Source organism: Epinephelus moara, chromosome 5, assembly GCF_006386435.1.
Source record: "Epinephelus moara isolate mb chromosome 5, YSFRI_EMoa_1.0, whole genome shotgun sequence".
NCBI classification, from domain to species: Eukaryota; Metazoa; Chordata; class Actinopteri; order Perciformes; family Serranidae; genus Epinephelus; species Epinephelus moara.
Window position 1 is genome coordinate 34,592,532 of NC_065510.1, and position 18,999 is coordinate 34,611,530.

General features: G+C 40.6%; 3 protein-coding genes across 3 annotated transcripts in view; all 3 read left to right on the forward strand.

Moving 5' to 3' along the window:
* LOC126389782 (N-acetylmuramoyl-L-alanine amidase-like) overlaps window positions 1-5,169 on the forward strand; it is an 8,052-nt gene extending 2,883 nt beyond the window's left edge. Inside the window, exons 2-5 of the mRNA XM_050043655.1 lie at window positions 586-1,446; window positions 3,487-3,697; window positions 4,118-4,415; window positions 5,102-5,169. Of these exons, the coding sequence (XP_049899612.1) occupies window positions 586-1,446; window positions 3,487-3,697; window positions 4,118-4,415; window positions 5,102-5,131 (1,400 nt within the window). The 3' untranslated portion in view covers window positions 5,132-5,169. The remainder of the gene's footprint in view (window positions 1-585; window positions 1,447-3,486; window positions 3,698-4,117; window positions 4,416-5,101) is intronic.
* Window positions 1-18,999, forward strand: part of LOC126389773 (myosin-10) — a 667,776-nt gene that overhangs the window by 360,723 nt on the left and 288,054 nt on the right. The window lies entirely within an intron of this gene.
* LOC126389789 (lysozyme g-like) lies at window positions 8,539-12,239 on the forward strand. The gene is made up of 6 exons (XM_050043664.1): window positions 8,539-8,886; window positions 10,815-10,853; window positions 10,961-11,038; window positions 11,149-11,363; window positions 11,460-11,610; window positions 11,701-12,239. Exons 1-6 carry the CDS (start codon window positions 8,634-8,636, stop codon window positions 11,835-11,837), a joined length of 873 nt encoding a protein of 290 aa, XP_049899621.1. The 5' UTR covers window positions 8,539-8,633; the 3' UTR covers window positions 11,838-12,239.

An 18,999-nucleotide genomic window follows, 5' to 3' on the forward strand; every position in this document is an offset into this window, starting at 1 on the left:
CCTCAAGGTGACTGGAGAAATTTAACTCTAATTGGCAACTGGGTGGTGCTATAACAACAGAAAAATGCTTAAAAATGGCTAAAATGCGACCGATTGCTGTGGCTCCCCCTGTGGCTGAATGTTTGTTTTTTTTCTAATTTTTGGTATGACTATTGGTATGGTATGCTGTACATAATCACGGAAACTGTCTGTCAGTCATTCTGTCTGTCCCACGTTTGACAAATGATACCATTTTACCACTATTGGCAATAGTACTGCTGTACTTTCAGTAAAAGGATTGTACTATCAAATTCACAAAAACTCTGTCTGAATACATTGCTCTTCTTAATGGGTTCAGTTGACTATTTAATCTGCAATTTCCTATGACCTGTATCCCAAACACACACCGTGTGAAACTGTACGTGGGCAACTGTGCACTCAATGGGTATGGACTAGTTGTATTAAAACCTTGTTTCACCCTATTTTATCCTCTTCTCCCCACTACCTACAACCTGACAGTTTATGTGAGTAGTCAGTTTTCGTAAATAGTTATTAAGAGTCATTATTGCACTTCCCTCACTTCTTTTGTTCCTGATTTGTTGTCAGGTCTCCATCTGCGCAACATGGACAGCTTCATCCAGGCTGTGCAGCAGGTGGAAGAGTCCAACCCTGGTCTGTCCCCCCTGGCTCTGGTTCGGGCCCTGCGGAGGACCGCCGGCCACGACGATGAGATGACCATTCATTTCTTGGGTGCCTCGTATAATCTCACTGATGCTGAGGTCCTAGAGACAGCCATTCTCAATGCCTCGTCCTTTAGCTTCTTTGACAAGGCCATCCACCACATTGTGACAGATTACGGAGAGGAAAGAGGGGTGGTTCTGGCTCCAGATGGCACCACGGTGGCTCTTGCACCCTTACTGCGAGGGATCGAAGCAGGACTGAAAGCCAACATGGAGGGGACACCAGCTGTTGGGCTCTTTCCTCTCACCTTAGGCAGGACGCTGGGCTTGTCCTTCCTCAGCCTACAGGACATCCCGGCATCTAAGCGCATGGGGCCTAACGGGTGCTGGGACAGCGTGGACCACCCAAAGTTGTTCAAGTTGTCTTGGCCTGCTACACTGGCCACTGATGCTGTCATTCATGGGGGCATGGATGGAGTTATACTGGGCACAGACCTCAGCAACCTAACTGCATCTGAACAGCCGCAGGCCCTCAGTGGAGTTTTGAAAGGATACTATAGTTTTACTCTTCAGGAGGGACAGGGTATGGATGATATAACCAGCCACATTAGCCCGAGGCGAAGGGAGATCTCTCGATCCATTCTGGAGCCACTCGATCTTCACAGCCAGGTGATGGAGACACTAACGCTAGTGTGGAAGTTGGAGAAGACACAATGGATAGCTCTGGACACTGGCTTGGGGAAGGCGGTGAAAGATGGATTACAGGCTTTTGTGCACAAGTACTGGGGTGAGCTATGAAGTGATTAATAAAAGTACACTTGGGTGCAAAGTAGGGCTGCAACTATTTTCATCAGTGATTAAACTACCATGTTTAATTAATCACTTGGTCTCTAAAACTTGTGAAAAATGTGCATCACAAGTTCCCAAACCCAATAGTCACTTTTAAAATGCCTGTTGTTGTTTAACAAAAAAAAGATATTCAGTTTACTGTCATAGAAGGGAATGAAAACAGAAATGTATTTACATTTGAGAAGCTGGAACCTGTGATTTTTTTTATATTACATTATCAAAATTGTTGCAGATATTTTTTCAAACCAAAAAATTATTTCATTTTATTATAAAATTAAAAAACAATATATATATATTTTTTATTTAACATAAAAATATTAAATAAACTAACATTTTAATTTAAAAAAAAAAAGAAGCAGTAATACTAAACTTACACCTGCAATAAGATGCCAGGCGAACCGCTGACCATTTCCTTATTCACAATGGAAATAAACTGATCCACACAGGGACTTTTTTGTGCTTTGAATGTAAATTATGTGCCAGAGTGCTTAAAAAAAGCATCAAAATAGTGCTTTTTATTTACCCAACAGAAATCCTGAATGTCCTCAAATCCCAGAAATGTCCCTGTATACACCTGACCTGTGTGGAGCTGCTGCGACGGGATTTGCATCATTTAACAATTTTATCCGATAAATATTAATTATGATTTTTATCAACAAGCCCCTAGCCTCCTGTCATTGTGCATAAGCGGCCCCGGGGCAAAGCAAGTTGAGTATTCCTGCCTTAAAGAGTAATGTCAGTCTCAAACCGTGATGTCAGGATGTACTGACACACCAAGGAGTACACCTCTACATCACTGCAGCAAGGCAATGAGTTAAACAAAAAACATGACTGTCAGAGGGTTTTATGTTGCTCTTGAAAATTAACCTAATCAATGTTCATATTGAATAGTGGGTAGATTAATTGATAATGAAAACAAAATAGAGAATTATCACCTGACTCCCTTCAACTCTAAGAAGCATTTTAGCGTCTTTCAGCAGGCAGCAGTTATTAGCGAAAGAGCTCTGATAAACCTGCTACGCTACCTGATCAGCTAAAAACAGCAGGCAGACGCAGTTAACAACTAGCTGGTGAATGTAATGCAGCATTTAGCAGCTGAAGAGACGGATATTACAGAACTAAAAGAGAGAGAATATTGGGCTCTTGTTCATCAGGTGGATACAAACATAACTCCAAATAATTCTTATGTTGCCCCATGTCTGCTGGATGTGTAGGCTAAATAAGCAAATGTTTGTTAACATGCTCGTACATCAACTTTATAAGGAGATAATATGTCAGTGTTGTGTTCCCCGCCCCTAGAAGGGCAAAAATCGAAACCTTAGACCTAGATATGTTTTGAGCATTTTTACAGTTGAACAATTAGCTTGTCAGCCCCTCTGGTGAAGAAACAGCTGATTATGTGAAACCAAAGCTCAACATAGTTATATTACTATATGGACTTAACAGACTTTTCGTAACTACACAAAGTACTTTATGCAGGTACTTTCGTAACTACATCAAGTACGTCATTTTATGTCACTTGGGCCATGTCCTGTACATTGTTATTTTAATTGAAATCAAGATCTTTTCCTAAACTTACCCAAGTAATATTTGTTCTCTAACCCTAAACTACAAACACTTCACAATGAAAATGAGACCATTGCTAATAGACACATTGCTTTGGTGTTGCCAGCACATAATTTTAACACATTTTGTGCCCACCATGTAATGTGTTGTTAAGAGGCCATGTCCATTCCATGTATTTATGTGAGACTGTGTTGGAAGAAACAATGTAATGGCACCCATCTTTCCAAACTACATCATAATCATCTTTGACATTTCTGTACTGCAATTTTTCTTAGCCAGCAGCTGACATATACACAGATACTGATATATCTGAAATGAACCAATATCAGTCAGACCCTCGTCTTAGGTATGACAGCCAAATCTGGATCTTTTTTAATTTCCTAACCATCATCGTCTCTCCTCATCTCCTCAGACTGCCCTCAAATCATCCCTCGTTGTCAGTGGGGGGCAAAAGCCTACCAGAGTACACCTATCCCACTGTCTTTGCCTCTCAAGTTCCTCTATGTTCACCACACCTACGAGCCATCCTCGCCCTGTTTATCCTTCTCAAGGTGCTCTCGCGACATGAGAGCCATGCAGCGTTTCCATCAGGAAGTTCGTAACTGGAGCGACATAGGATACAGGTAACCAGCTCTTAGAGGAATAGTTTGACATCTTAGGAAATGCACTCATTTGCTTTTTTTTGCCAAGAGTTGGTTTCGATGAAAAGACTGATGTTGGAGACAGGAGGTGATTAGCCTAGCTTAGCATAAAGACTGGTAGCAAGGGGAAACAGATAGCCTGGCTCAGTCCAAAGTCTAAACAATCTGCCTACTTCTAAAGCTCAATAATAAACACACTGTATCTCTCAAACAGAAATGTAAATGTTCAAGTTTGTGGTTTTACAAGCACACATTTGTTAGGAATATCTAGCAGCACAATTTCTGACTTAACATCATCCTCCAATATTTGCATAAATGTTGTTTAAAAAAATAAAGAAGTTTACCTCCACTTACTGTACACTGCATTCATTAGTCATGTGAGTACTATCTTTGTGCCCTCAGCTTTGTGGTTGGCTCTGATGGCTACGTCTATGAAGGCAGAGGCTGGAACTACCTCGGCAGACACACCAGGGGGCACAATGCCATTGGGTATGGCGTGTCAATCATTGGTAACTACACTGCCACCCTGCCATCCCGCCATGCCATCGACCTGCTGCGCCATCGTCTGGTCCAATGTGCAGTAGATGGAGGAAGACTGGCTGCTAACTTCACGTTTTACGGCCACAGACAGGTGGTGAACTACACTTCCTGCCCTGGGGACGCCTTCTTTTCAGAAATACGAAGCTGGGAACACTTCATGGTATGATATCTGCCACTGCTGGCTGTATAGTTTACTTAATTTTTGGAGTAGTTTCACTTTATGAAATGGCTCTTGAGTTAATCTTCCAGATTCTGAACTAATTTATCATTTTAATGTTTATACCGTTCAAATCCACCACCTCCAGTGCAAATAACCTCAAACCAATGTTGCTTTAAATGTTTGCCAATGAAATGAATCTGTTTGGTCATCCTCACATGCAGGGCACCCACCGTCAGTTTACATCCACTGAAAGGCCTTGTTTTGCCACTGACAGACTCAGATTGTTAATTTATGTGTCTAACAACTGAAGAAAGGATCAATATAGAACTAGACCTTTTTTTAAAGAGTCAGATCATTTTTGTTAAACCAGAAACAGCCCAGACACTGCTACTGCCAAACCCACCAGACTCCATTTAAATAAACAATAATTTTATCATCGTAAAAAAAAACCCACTTCATTTATAGTCAACAAAATAAAATAAAACTCACAAAAAACATTCTTGTTTTGTCTTTGTTCCAACAATCACCAACTCTGGTTTGGATGAAGTGAACTCCTTAACTTAATTCCGTTAGATGTGAAAATATTATTAATACATTAATTGTATTAATACAAACAAAAAACATATGACACAAGAATCGCAGTCCTGCTTCACAATAATCTAATTTCTTCTTTTATGATTTTACAGGAAACAGACTCTCCAGAAACAGAAGAATAAAGAGATTGGCCAACTGTAATAAATGTGATTGTTTCTAACACCTGTCCGGTTCATTTGTCTTCCACTGGCTGTATTCACTGCCAGGTGCATCTAGAACAGCTGTACCACACAGACACAGGTCTTTGTATTTGACAAATGTTTTGTAATATTAGTGTTGACACAAACTGTAGTGATTGCTTTACTACAACATTATTTTTTTTTGTAAAACATAAGAGTAAAAGCATAAAAACTCCTAGCAAGTTGGGTTAAAGTGCATGCAGGATGGTTTTGCCTTTCATCACAGAGTCTGTTGTGTCTACTCACTGACAGGAAAGAGAGCAAGGCTTCAGTCAAAGCCAACAGTAAACAGAGCCCTTGAACTACACACACAATAACAAATTAATCACTCACATTTCAGTCAAGGTGCACATATGCAAATAACATAGCAGAGTGGCAAAAATGTTCTGATATGTGGCACTAAACCATGCAGGAAGTGGCTGCAACTCATGATTATTTTTATTAACAATTAATAGGCAGATAATATTCTCAATGAATTGCTTGATCTGTAAAATGTTTATATACAACAACCCATGAGCCAACCAAACATCAGTGTTTTATTTTTTACACTTAAACATGCTCACATAGTGACACTAAATGACCTGACCTGTGCTGCTGCACTCAAATTACTGTTGACTTTGTAGAGTTCATTGTACCATGGGAAGATGCAACAGATGACATGCTGGAATAAAAAAAATACACCAAAGACAGGCAGACAACAGTGAGGATGCATAATGTCATTGTTATTACTTCACTCACAAGATAAGCCATCAAACCTTCACCAGCACCAGTATGGACTATCATTTTAAACCCCTGTTTTAGTCGTGTGGTAAGTCACAGCAGTGGGACTCAAACTGTGGGGCCACTGCAGGTGGTGCTTCACTGAAATTCCACATGGATCATCTTTATTAGTTGCTTTCCCAGTTATGGTTAATGATTGATAAAAAAAAAAGTGGGGTGGGGGGCATGAACCGTTTCAGCTTTTGAAGGGAGCGTGACAGAAAGAAATTGAGAACCACTCCGTCACAGTTTTAGAATTTCATTGACATCAGCGCCATCTGCAGGTTCCTGGTGATTAGTTCTTCAAAACCTTCATGCCCAGGGAGCAGAGCCCCCACTACCACCACTACCACTGAGGACACAAAGGTCATGTCTTAAACTACCGTAAAATTGTACATTTCTTGAATTAAAATGAGATCACACGCACATCTTTTTTTTTATTTCTAATGGCAGATTCTTCTAAGTTTTAGATTAAATAATTAAAAATGTCACTGTGTTGTCAAAAAATGAAACAAATACGACTAGTCACCGCTAGAATTACTATAATTATATCTGGCTGTGTTGAAATTCTTTGAAAAGCATGAATTATATAAACCATAATGAAGGGGTGTATTCGAAACATCTCCTAATCTTTTTGTCTGAAAAAAGAAAAACCTTTATACTATTTAACTGAGTAGACAAAATTAACCTAATCGAGTTACTTGTTCTTTACATTACATACAGTACTTATATCCTACTTTATACTCATGGATGTATTACTGAATGGGCCTATTGGGTCCAGGCTAAGGGCCCAGGGGCCAAGGAGCCCGGTCTCATTCCGAAGTCGTCAAAATCAGGTGATTAGGCAGTGACTTGTGGTGTCAGAAACCGACGAAAAAAGGCGTCCTTTAATGTCAGCGTGACAAGTGGCCGGTTGCAGTTATAGTTTAACAGCGGCCGGTGGTGTCAGGGGGAAACATCGACTTTCACCTGAGAGAGCGATGTTTGTGTCCCGTAAGATTCCATAGCCAAACCCTGTTTTTTGTCCCTACACCCAACCACATGTTAGTGTTGCCTAAACCCAACCATGGTGGGTTATGGAAGGAAAAAAGATGTTAATTTGCTGTGTTAAAATTAAATTTCCTGTGAGAAAGGAAGTGTATTGTGAAAAAAGACAATGCATGTGAGAATTTGACACGGTGTCCCAGAATGTCGACAACCAACCCACCCAGGGTACCTTGCACGTCATATGTGGATGTGGAAAGTCCATGACAAACATTAATATGTGACAAGGTCGGAGTGAGAATGCGTTGGCCCAAGGGCTCAGGGGGGCCCTAAGCTTGCATTTCTTGTCTAAGGGCTTAGTCATCATGTTAATAACTGAGCCCCAAAAGTCCTTAATAAAGACAGAACTAAAGGAATAGCTTGAACATTCAATTTAAAGATGTTACAAGAAAGAAACCATCATGATACCGTGTAGGAGAGTGTTTCTATTCCCTCAGTTTATCCAAAAGACTTGCACTGGGTACTCAGTGGTTCTCAACTAGTGGGCTGCAGCCCAAAAGTGGGTTACTGATCCCTTCTGAAATGACCACAAGTTACTTGCGAATATCTCAAGTTTGTAAAAAACACACTTTATTTTTAAGTACAGTGAATTTCCAGCACAGTGCTTTCATTTTGAAGTGCAATTTTCCTGCTGTAGAGTGAGTGACTACTTGACAGAGACAGCAAACTAGCTCAACAACAAGGCCAAACGCATGTATGACGCTGTGGGGAGAAACAACATGTTGTACCTACCCTGGGAGGCTTTTATGTGTCTCTGCTCAGGGCCCATTGTGTCATAATCTGTTTATGTTTTTTACTTCTACGCCTCTACATTTTGGAAGCATATATTGTCTTTTTTACTTCACTACATTTATCTGAAAACTGTCATTACTATCTACTTTACAAATTAATATTATTGACACATGATATGAATCAACCAATAAATTATGATCTATTATGGGTTAGGCTAACCAGCAGTGTTCAAAGCAGTTTAAATTAGCCTATCAGCTATCAGCTGCAACATTAGTGATGCTTACACATTAATGCATCAGTAATTATAATCCAGTGATATAATGTATGATATAGAAATGATATGAATAACGAGTACTTTTACTTTTGGTACCTTTTAATATAATTTGATGCAAATACGTGCTTAAGTACGACTTTAAATGTGGGACTTTTACTTGTAACTGAGTATTTTTGGTATCATGGTCTAAGTAAAAGATGTGAATCCTTCTGGGCCAGGCATAAACCTAACTTTTTTTTTAAGGAATATGCTCCATGAGAACTACATGAACATGAACTACAATAATGAAGCTCTTAAGATTTTGACACAGGATCTGTTTAAAGAGATAAGTTAATAACACCTTAGATTATATTGTACCTCACTGCTGCAGTAGCCTATCTATATAATTGCACAGCAAAATAACCGACAACCAATTGAAACACAACGAATGAATAAAATGTGAATATTTTTTGAATGCGTAGAAAATGTCTCAGGGTTTGGTTGATGACTGTTGGGGTGGGGGGAGTTTCCCAGTCAGGAAGGAAATACAGTGCACTTTCAGAATCACTCAGTTTGACTGCGCCCCTGCCTCTGGTCAGCAGCAGCAGCAGCAGCAGCAGCAGCAGTGTGTTTTGGTCCTCCGGCTGAGGTGCAGAGATGCCTCCCAAGTCCGTTAAACGCGCTATAACGGAAGCGCTGGATGACTTGTCCGAGGAGCAAGTTGAGAGGTTCTGCTCCGCGATCCGGGACCGCAAGGAAGAGCCGCGGGTCAGAAAGGCGGATCTGGACGGAAAAAGAAATCCAGCAATCGCAGATGTCCTGGTTCAGTTCTACACTGAAGTCAAAGCTAAAGAGGTGGCTCTGGAGGCGCTGGGGGAGATTGGCTGCAACCAGCAAAAAAAGAGCCTCGGTGAGTTTAACACGCACAAGTTTGGTGTCACAAGGGATTTGGGGATGGTTTTTGCCTTTTCATTTTCCCTTGCTCTTGCTCTCCACATCCACTCCCTTACGTTAGATTTTTTTTTTTTTTACTTATGGTTTATCAATTTTCTCATTAAACAACACGACAGACATAGAACATAGTGTCAGTAGAATTTCTCTTAGTCTTTATGATGGTATTTGTAGATAGTCGATTTTTCCCATCTGTTTTCCCATATTGTTTGTTGTAGTTTTATAGTATATGTAAGTCTTATAGTATAAGTAGTCTTTTGAGCTTTTGATTTCTTTTTTTTTTCCGATTAGGCCTACTGTATCTAATATCGTTAGGCCCCTATTTGCCCTATTTTTTGGTCCAGGGTCCCAGGCATGAAATTAGTATCATAAGCCATCCAATTCAGAATTTTTATCTCACTTTCCAGTCTTGACTTCCTTACTCCTTTAAACCAGACCTCCAAGGTGAATTTGGTAATCAGATACAGCTTTCCTTTTTTTGTCTTCAAACATATTTCGATTAGCAATCATACTCGGTACATGACAGTTCTCTAACTCTATCTCCTTCCATCTTGTGGCACAATTCGCAACACACCAGCATATCAAGGGCCGGAGCTATGCAGCATAGTAATATTCTTTAAGGTTTGGCAGTGCCAAGCCTCTCCCATCTTTAGGTATTTGAAGTGATGTATATTTGATTCTTGGTTTGCATCCCTTCCAAATAAATCTTGAAATTTTCTGGTCCCACTCTATAAATTGTGAGGGAGGAATCAGCACTGGCAAAGACTGAAATAGATACAAAATTCTTGGCAACACATTCATCTTGATACTACAAGACGACATCAGAACTTCCCATCTTTCCATATCCTTAAAGATTTCTTGGTTTAGTTGTTTGTAATTTGTTTCATATAATTCAGGTAGTTTTTTGTGATTTTTATTCCTAGATAATAAATTGATTTTTGTCCCATTTGTAACCCTATCTTTTTTTAATTTCTGTAGATCGGGAATAATTAACAGATAGGATCTGTGTTTTTTCTACATTTAACTTAGAACCAGAGAGGTATCCATAGAATGCTAATAAGGTCATCAGTTTTGGTAGGTTGATGTCTGGTTGTTTTAAATATATCAAGACGTCATCTGCAAACAGCCAAATTTCGTGTTCTGTGTCTCTGATATTTACTCCCTCTATTTCCTCATTTTGTCGCACTGCTTGAGCTGGGCGTTCAATAAAGACTGCAAATAGGATGGGGGAGAGACAACATCCCTGTCCAGTAGACCTTTCCAACTTAAACCATTTAGTAAGGCTGCCATGTATTTTTATTTTTGCGACTGGGTCCTGATATAGTGTTCTAATACATGTGACTGACTCAGGTTTGAAGCCAAAATTCTCCAAGCAAAGATACAAGAATCTCCAGCTGACACAATCAAAGGCTTTTTCAGTGTCTAAACTTGATAATATGGCACTTTCTCCTTTCCTTTGTACTTCTTCAATTACATGCAATGTCCGTTTTATACTGTCCTGGGTCTGTCGCCCCTTGATGAAGCCAGATTGATCTTTATTAATTAGTACTGTCATGAAGGTTTCAAATCTGTTGACTAAAATTAATGTGTATCTTGTAATCACAATTAAGTATTGATATTGGTCTACGTTAGATTTTTTTTGTCTTAAAGTCCATGCAACAAAAGTGTTTCAGAGGCACAGGAGATATTTCACAATGTTTAAAAAAAAAAAAAAAAATCAGTCAGCGATAACTGGAAATTATTTTCACTTTCATTTTAAGCCTATACCTGCCTGCATTCACACCCTTTGTCACAGTTATCAGATAATGCTCATAATTATATCAGTACAGTCTGTTAATTAATTGTTTAGGTGCTGTTAAACATTGTGTGTGTTTTGTGTATTTCCAGCTGAGGAGTTCGGTGAGGCTTCAGTGGCACCTGTTTCCAGTAAGTGATTGATTTTGGTTGGTTCAGGAGACTTTAGGTCCTCATGATATGTGCTCTTGTTGATGTACAAGTGTGTTGAAGAAAAATATTCTAATAAACATTTGTAGGGTACGGAAACATCATGTTGGTGGAAACTACCGGTGCCTCACAACAAACAGCTCAGCAGGACAAGCTGAAATACTCAGGTAAAAACAGATCCACCCATCTACAGTTACATAATTATCTATATTTATGCTGTAGTTGTATCAATAGACTGAGCCCTGATCCCTGTTCTCTCCTTGATTACTTTCTAAAGGTGTGAAGGCGTCATACGCCATGGCTGAGACTGATCTGGTGGAGATGAACAAATTCAAAACCATCATCCAAAATGCGGCTCGTCAGAAAGGACTTGATCCAGCTCTCATTGCTGCACTCATTTCCAGGTCATGCAGGGCTGGAAAGACACTGACGGCAGGCAAGGGGTGCTATGACGAGAAGAGAAAAGCCTATAATACCTACGGGCTGATGCAGGTCATAACCATACTCTTTTATGCACTCTCCAGTGTCTTGTGTTACAGTGCAAAATAGTTGTGTTTATCTGAACTTTATTACCTAATATTTCCATAGATTGATATCAATCCAAAAGGAGGTGGACACATCCCAAAAGGCGAATGGGACAGTGAGGAACACCTCTGCCAAGCCATTGACATCCTGCTGTATTTCATGTTACGCATCAAGCATGTATTTCCAGACTGGACCAAGGAGCAGCAGCTGAAAGGTTTATTGTTTCACCGAATTATTAGAATTTCATGACAAACTGGCCTCACACTTTGTTTTGCTTTGCTCTAATTTGTATTTGTCTCTGCAGGTGGGATAGCAGCCTACCATGCAGGGGATGGGAACATCCACTCCTATGAAGACGTGGACGCCAACACCTGGGGCGGAGATTACTCCAACGATGTTGTTGCCAGGGCTCAGTGGTACAAAAGCGAGGGTGGCTTTTAAGCAGGCGCCCCATGTACAAGGCTGTTGCCACAGCGGCCTGGATTCGACTCCAGCCTGTGGCCCTTTGCTGCATGTCACTCCGTCTCTCTCCCCCTTTCACACTTGTCTGTCCTATCTATTAAAGGCTAAAAATGCCCCAAGAAATATCTTAAAAAAAAAAAAAGAAAAAAAAAAATTCTAGTCGTCGTCATTTCTTATAAACTTTTCAGCAACTGCAGCTCAACAGAATCATCCAAAACATTTGTCTAAACAGTTAAAATGATTGATTACATAAATTAGCATATCATTGTAATCATATGTGTCAATGTGTTTTAAATACATTTACGAATTGTTTTAAACTTGACTGTTAATAATTTGTACATGTATATAAATGGTCAATAAATGCTTTACAGCACACTTTGAGGGAGTGTTCATGTGTCATCATATATCATTACATGTGATAATGTTGCAGCATAAACAAGACTTAAAATAAGAGAGGCTCAGACATGGAGTTGCACATTTGAGGGTTTACTCACAAGAAAGACAAAGAATTAGTACATCATGACAATTAAAGTGTCTGAATTAGCAGCAGTCATGTCAGGATGATAAGTTTATGTCAGGGTGGGTACACCTTTTTTTTTTTGGCACTGTCAGCAGGATGGCCCTGGAAACGACATCCAGTTAGGTCATTTGAGCTTTAATTCGTTGTGTGACCTCACCAGAGTTTGAGGAGATGCAGTGACTGGTGTCAGAATTCCTCCAAAAAGAACCTTAACTGTAAACTGATTGAGAGGTATGAACATTTGATTTTTAACATGTGCACTGCCTTATTGGGAACTGGGGTTTAGAAGATTATGAGAAGAAGAGCTATATTGTACTGGTGCCTTTGTCGTGCAGGGCCAATGGCCAGCATCTCAGTTTTATCAGATTTTAGAAGCAGGAAATTTCATGACACCTAATATTTCACAGTAGACGAGAGAGGCCTCATATTTAGTAAATTGGGAATAATCATTCGCTTTTATAAGCACATCGAGCTGAGAATCATCATTGTAGTTGTGGAAATTAATCCCATGACTGAGTACAATTTGCCCAAGCAGTGAAAGGCAGAAAAGCAGAGGACTGACAACAGAGTCCTTTACTTTGCACTTTATACTAAAAAAAAAAAAAAAAATAGATGAACCCACAAAAGTTTGAATTCCACAAATATTCTTTCTCAAAACATTTTTAATGAAAACAAAATGTATTTTGCATATTCAGCATTTCAGTTGGTCACATCAAATTACCCTTATAAAGACAGCACTGGTATAAACTACAGCTGTATTCTACAACAACCACATTTTTGAAGTGATGGCATCATGATTTATGATATAAAAAAATTTAATGGAACATTCTGCATAATGGGCACTTTTACTTTTGGTACCTTTTAGTATTTCTGATGCAAATACACAGCACCAGGAGAGCAGAGGTAAAGAGGATGGGTGTAGCACCATGCAGCCACAGAGCCGAGCAGACGAAAACCAGAAAGAGAGCAGGCAGGACTCGGAGTCGGAGACAGAAGGCTGAGCTGATTACCAGGGCAGAGACAACGGAGGCAGGTCAGGAACAGGCAGGGTTGGTACCAGGGAGTGAAACCGAGTGAATGCTTGAAAGTCTTGCATGGAGTTTGAAGAACAATCTGGCACTGAGCAGCTGCTTATATGCAGGGAGTGCTGATGAGAAGCTGCTGTGTACACAGGTGAGTGGAGTTGGCTTGAGATGAAGGGAGTGTGGCTGGATGGCAGGGTGCAGGTGAATGGAAATTTACCAGGAGCAGGTGAGAGAGAGAAAGATGAGCAGAATGCAGGCTGTAACAGGCTTTAATCATCTTGATAACTCTGGATCTGGATCAGGGTGATCCAATTGATAGATGCTTTGAAAACTAGCACAAATTTAAGATGGATCAGCTGATCCTGGACAACACGAGATTTCCACATCTGGATCACTTGGAAATCCCATGTTTTGCTGTCCATTGATTGGACTTTTTTTGATTGGACTGTTTGTCAAATCTGGGAAACCATTCTCCCAAGTGTTTTCAGTGTGAAAGAAGGAATTATTAGGTGGAGGTCTTTGAGGCAGTGAAACTTCTTGACACACCACGTTTGGAGGATTTGGATCAGTGTCATCATCAAGAGTAGGAAACCCGTTGTTTTTCCAGTCTGGGTACTTCTTCTCACCAGTTTCTTCAATGTCAGGCACGTCCTCAGTAGGAGAAGGGCTTGGAGGCAGTGGAACCTCCTAGGGCAGCAGGTTAAAAGGCTCACATGTCTGAGAGGCCACCTCGTCATCCAGAGCATCAGTGGGGGAAGGACTTGGGAGTCAGAGGAACCTCATGAGCCTGTATGCTGAGAGGCTGGGAAAACAGACAGGCCACTGCCACTTCATCATCCACAGAAGGAAACGCAATGTATGAAAAATCTGGGTACATCTTTTCATGGATGCTTCCCATGTCCAACATGTCATCAGCAGGCGGAGGATTTTGGAGGAAGTGGAATGTCAGCCAGCCAACTGAGGGGCATCATATTTAGAGCTTCATCTTCCCTGGGAGGCTGGGGAAACAGACAAGCTACTTTATCATCAAGAGAAGGAACTCTGATGTTTTTTGACTCTGGGTGCGTCTTCTCAGAAATGTCTCCCATGTAAAGTTCAGCATCAGCAGAACTGTGAGGCCGTGGAACATCCGGCAGCAGCAGGTTTCGATGCTTCAGATCACACTAAGAATGAAACTCAATGTTTTTCAAAAGCCTCTCATGGGTGTCCACCAAAGTGAAAGTACTTCCAGCGGTGGTAAGGTGGCTGCCTCTTTAAAGTTGCACACTCTGCAAAAAACAACAACAACATACAATGCAAAAAGATTAAAAAAGACAAATGATCAGGATGGCTTCTATGATAATACCATTATGTATTTTATTTAAAGTCATATGACATTAGCTAGACAAAAGCAACACCCAAAACCATGGGTGGATAATGAGATGATGGGCCCCTGAACACATGCAAAAGGCCCCACCACCACCTCTACATAAGAGCAAGACACACAGACCTTGTGGTGGTTTTGCACCTTTTCATTGTTGTTTTGCATCTCTTTGTGTCTCATTTTGTGTTTACAGTTATGAAAATGAAGTTATGACACTTCAGCCCCCTGGGCCCATGCATGTTCAGTAATACATTTATGCCCAGATCCTGTCCATACTATGCAACTACGTTTGGTCTTTAAAAAGCTGCTGGAAAAACAGCGATGACTTGCTAAATCACAACTGCTTTCTTTGTTTATTGGTCTCAAACAGTGGTCCTTCTTTCCAGACCTTCCATTTTAAATGACTGAAGTCAAGACTGTCAGGTTCAGGGTGCGTTTTACTGACGTGTGTTCCATCGGCTCTTTGTAGGGGCTCTTCAAGACCATTTAGGTCATGGCCTTTTGCCTGAGAAATGGTTACGTTTTTATTGGTTAATTTGTTCACTGAGAAAGACATCAAGCACATAACTTTTCATTTTAGAAAACTTAAACAGAGAAGAGTAACTTACCATTGTGTGAGCCTTTTTCAGGCACTGGTCAGACCAAATGTCCATGGTGGATTTGGTTTGACAGTTCTGTAACATTACAGAAAGTTTTGTCCTAGGCCTGACTGCATTCGTACATTTGTATGTACATAATAGATAAAATAGTAGAAAATAATATGTGTATTGAACAGAAAAAAAAATATATTTCCTGTCTAACTCTACCTGTGCAGATGATGTGGTTTCATCACCTGAAATTATTGAAATTATTCTGTCTAAACCTTCCCTTACGGACGGACGGATGGATGGATTGATGGATGGATGGATGGATAGATAGATAGATAGATAGATAGATAGATAGATAGATAGATAGAGACAACAACACAACAACATATAGTTCATCTCCTCATGGATCACACTCTGCCTAGGTTTTTACTCCTTCACTTAATTAGTTTTTTTTTCTTTAAATTGTATGTCTGTCTCAAAATGTAACTGTGCTTTGGCAACACATATGAAATGTCTTGCCGATAAGCTTAGTGAATTGAAAAATTGAATAGATGGCACAGACATGTAAAAGTCTTATCTTGTCTTATGTAGGAGCAAGACACACAGACTTAGTGGTGGTTCTGTATGTTTTTGGTGTGTGTCTTTTTGGGTCCTCTTGTGTCTGTCGATGTTTTGTCTCTCTTTGGGGTAATCTTGTGTCTTTTATTTGTTTTGTGTCTCTTTATGATCATTTTGTGTCTCTCTGCCGTCATTTTGTCTTTTTTTGTCATTTCATGTTTCTTTGTGATCATTTTTGTGTCTTTTTTGGTAATGTTGTGTCTCTTTGTAGCCATTTTGTGTCTGTTTTGTGCATGGGAATACTGTGTTGCTGTAAGCGTTGATGATGTGACTGGGCCAACTTGACCAGCCCAGGGCCCAGGTGTTCAGAAATAATCTGATCAGGTTTCAGCTATTGGATTGGATAAAATCTCGCAAATGGGTTGATTAAAAGAAAAGATGGATTCTGAAATCGGATTAGATCATTAACTCTACTTTTGTTTTTGATTTCAGTCAAACCTTCAGAGTGTATTGTTCAAAGCTTTTCAGTAGGATTGGGAACCCCAAGTTTTTCTGATTCAGCAGAAGGGTGGACTCTCTTCAGGAACTTGTAAAATGGTCAAATATATGCATATTTAGTTCAGCTATTGTGCTTTTGGGGTTGAGTTGGAGGAGAAAGAGGGAGAGACTTCAACAGAGCTAGCAGACCCTCATGACTCAACATGTAACCCTGGCGACTCTGTTATTACAGGAATCTGAGATTTCATAAATTTCATATTTTGTGTATATAGGTTACTATGAACTATTAGTTTTTTTAAAGAGCTAGGTCTCACTCTGAAGTCGTCAAGATCTGGCACTTGGGCAGGGACTTGCAGCATCAGAAACCAACAAAGAATGGCATCCTTTAACATCAGCATGATACACGGCCAATCATCATTATAGTTTAGCGGCACCCGGCAGCATCCGGGCATACACGACGGGACAAGGATGAAAGTTAAGGCGGCTAAAGTCTTAGTGGGGCAGGTGGGAGAGGAGGTGGATGGGTCCAACAAACACCAACTTTCACCTGAGGAAGTGGTGATTGCGTCTCGTAAGATTCTAAAGCCAAACCCTGTTCTTTTTTCCTAAACCTAACCACGTGTCTTTGTTGCTGAAACCCAACCATGTGTGGTTGTTGTTGAGGGAAAAAAAGTGAATTTGCGGTGTTGTACCGACATAAATTTCCTGTGAAAACAGAAGTGTGTCTTGAAAGAAGACAATGCATGTAAGAGGCAGAACTTAACACAGTGTCCCAGAATGTCAACAACCAACACACCCAGGGTACCTTGCACGTCGTATGTCCATGACCAAACATCAATATGTGACGAGGTCGGAGTGAGAATGTGTTGTAAAGGAAGATGTCCATGTGTTCATCAGTGTCTCCTGCACAAAACCTGTCAAAGAGAGTTGATTTCCCGTGGTCCCAGATTGCAGAAACCATATCACAACCGGTGAAGGCTTGAGAAAAGAGCAGGTGGTGCCTTTGTCTTTCAGAGAGAGCTTTTGGATCTTCCTGACCTTGTAAGAGCCCTTCGACATGGTTCAGAAGAGTGGGTGATTGGTGTTTGAGCTATGGTGAACTAGCATTACTAGCACATCTGTATCTTCTGCCCGCACCTGAAAATAGTGTGCAAAGCATCTAAAACCGTGCCAAAAACTGTGCAATTGTCATTTTATTTAACAATGCTAATATTCTTCCTTTCTGAGGATAAATACACTTGCATTACAACATGGCAAATCAAAACACAGCACAACACAGCAAAATATCAACCACAGAATCGCAGTTGATGTAAGTACTTCAACAGTGCTTCATAATGACCTCAACAGTGTCATTTGTGGCAGCAGCCACAATCAAAGTGTCAGCATCGTTGTCACAGTGCTCCATGGTGATCGGATGTTTCTGAAATGTTGAAAAGAGGAGATAGATGGGCTCACTCTTGTTATGAGTGTTATCCATGAACTTTGCCCTTGCCATCAAATGTATCTTAACTGGTCGAAACTGTTGATCACAGCAGGAGTTCTTGGACACTGGATTTGGACATGAGCTGCTATAGCCATCGAAGACAAGAATGATCTTCTGAGAGCGACTGCCAAGACACTGCACATAGCTCAGGTAACTGTTGGCCATCTCCTGCCAAGTCTGACCTTGTTCCTACTTGACCATGTAGAGAAGTCATCTGCCATCGAGCACCAGACTGGAGAAAGGTTGGTCATGTAATGGAAAATTACCATATAACTATAAAACCCATCACTTGTATTAACTTTGGTCCAACAAATGCCTTTTGTAAGTTGCTCACTGATAGAACTCTCCAATGACTGTCTCCCATGTAATTTAAAAATGCTTACACAATCAAATACCATACAGGATTTGTTATGTTTGTTTCATTCTGTTCAAGGCTAAGTCGACTTGTTGACCACAGAACCGGTCCTAGCCGGTCGACGTCCTTGCAGGTGCACGTACCTTCTTGTCAGTTTCCTCCCTAACTTGTCTATAAAGGAGTCCCAGCAAGGATACCTTTTGTCTACACTCTGCAGACTGCCTGCCATGCCTGACCCTTTGTGCAGAGCATTAAAAGATTGAAAGACATCTCTGGTGTTTCAGATATCTTTATTTCAGACTCTCACACGCTCATATATTTTTGGAAACCAAAGTGAGTGGTGAAGTCTTTTAGGCTGGTCTTGGAAAAGCCTGCCTTGTTCACCTCCTCTGACCTTTGCGGCCGAACAAGGACAAGGGGAAAGGAGTAAGCTCATACTCTATGCTTGTTTTGAATATCATATCCCGTTGGGTGAAGATTATCAGTCAGTTGAACAACTTGAGTGAGTTTAGGAGAATCTTCTTGTCACTGACCTGTCATTGAATGTTTCTGAGCAATGACAGGGCCTGTACCTTGAACTTCACCTCCATGGTCTATGTCACTGTCTGTCCACCCAACTTTATCTGCATCTCACTCCCTACCTCAGCGGTCTCTCAATGTTGACTGTGTTATCTGCAGTGCTCACAAATCCTGCTGAGAAGGACACAAGCAACTGCTTGTCTCGATCATGGTCATGGTGATATGTGTGGAGT

Coding starts and splice junctions, on each gene's coding strand:
- LOC126389789 (XM_050043664.1), top strand. CDS start 8,634: ATGCCTCCCAAGTCCGTTAAACGCGCTATAACGGAAGCGCTGGATGAC. Junction 11,039..11,148: donor GGACAAGCTGAAATACTCAG/GTAAAAACAGAT, acceptor TACTTTCTAAAG/GTGTGAAGGCGTCATACGCC. Junction 11,364..11,459: donor ATACCTACGGGCTGATGCAG/GTCATAACCATA, acceptor ATATTTCCATAG/ATTGATATCAATCCAAAAGG.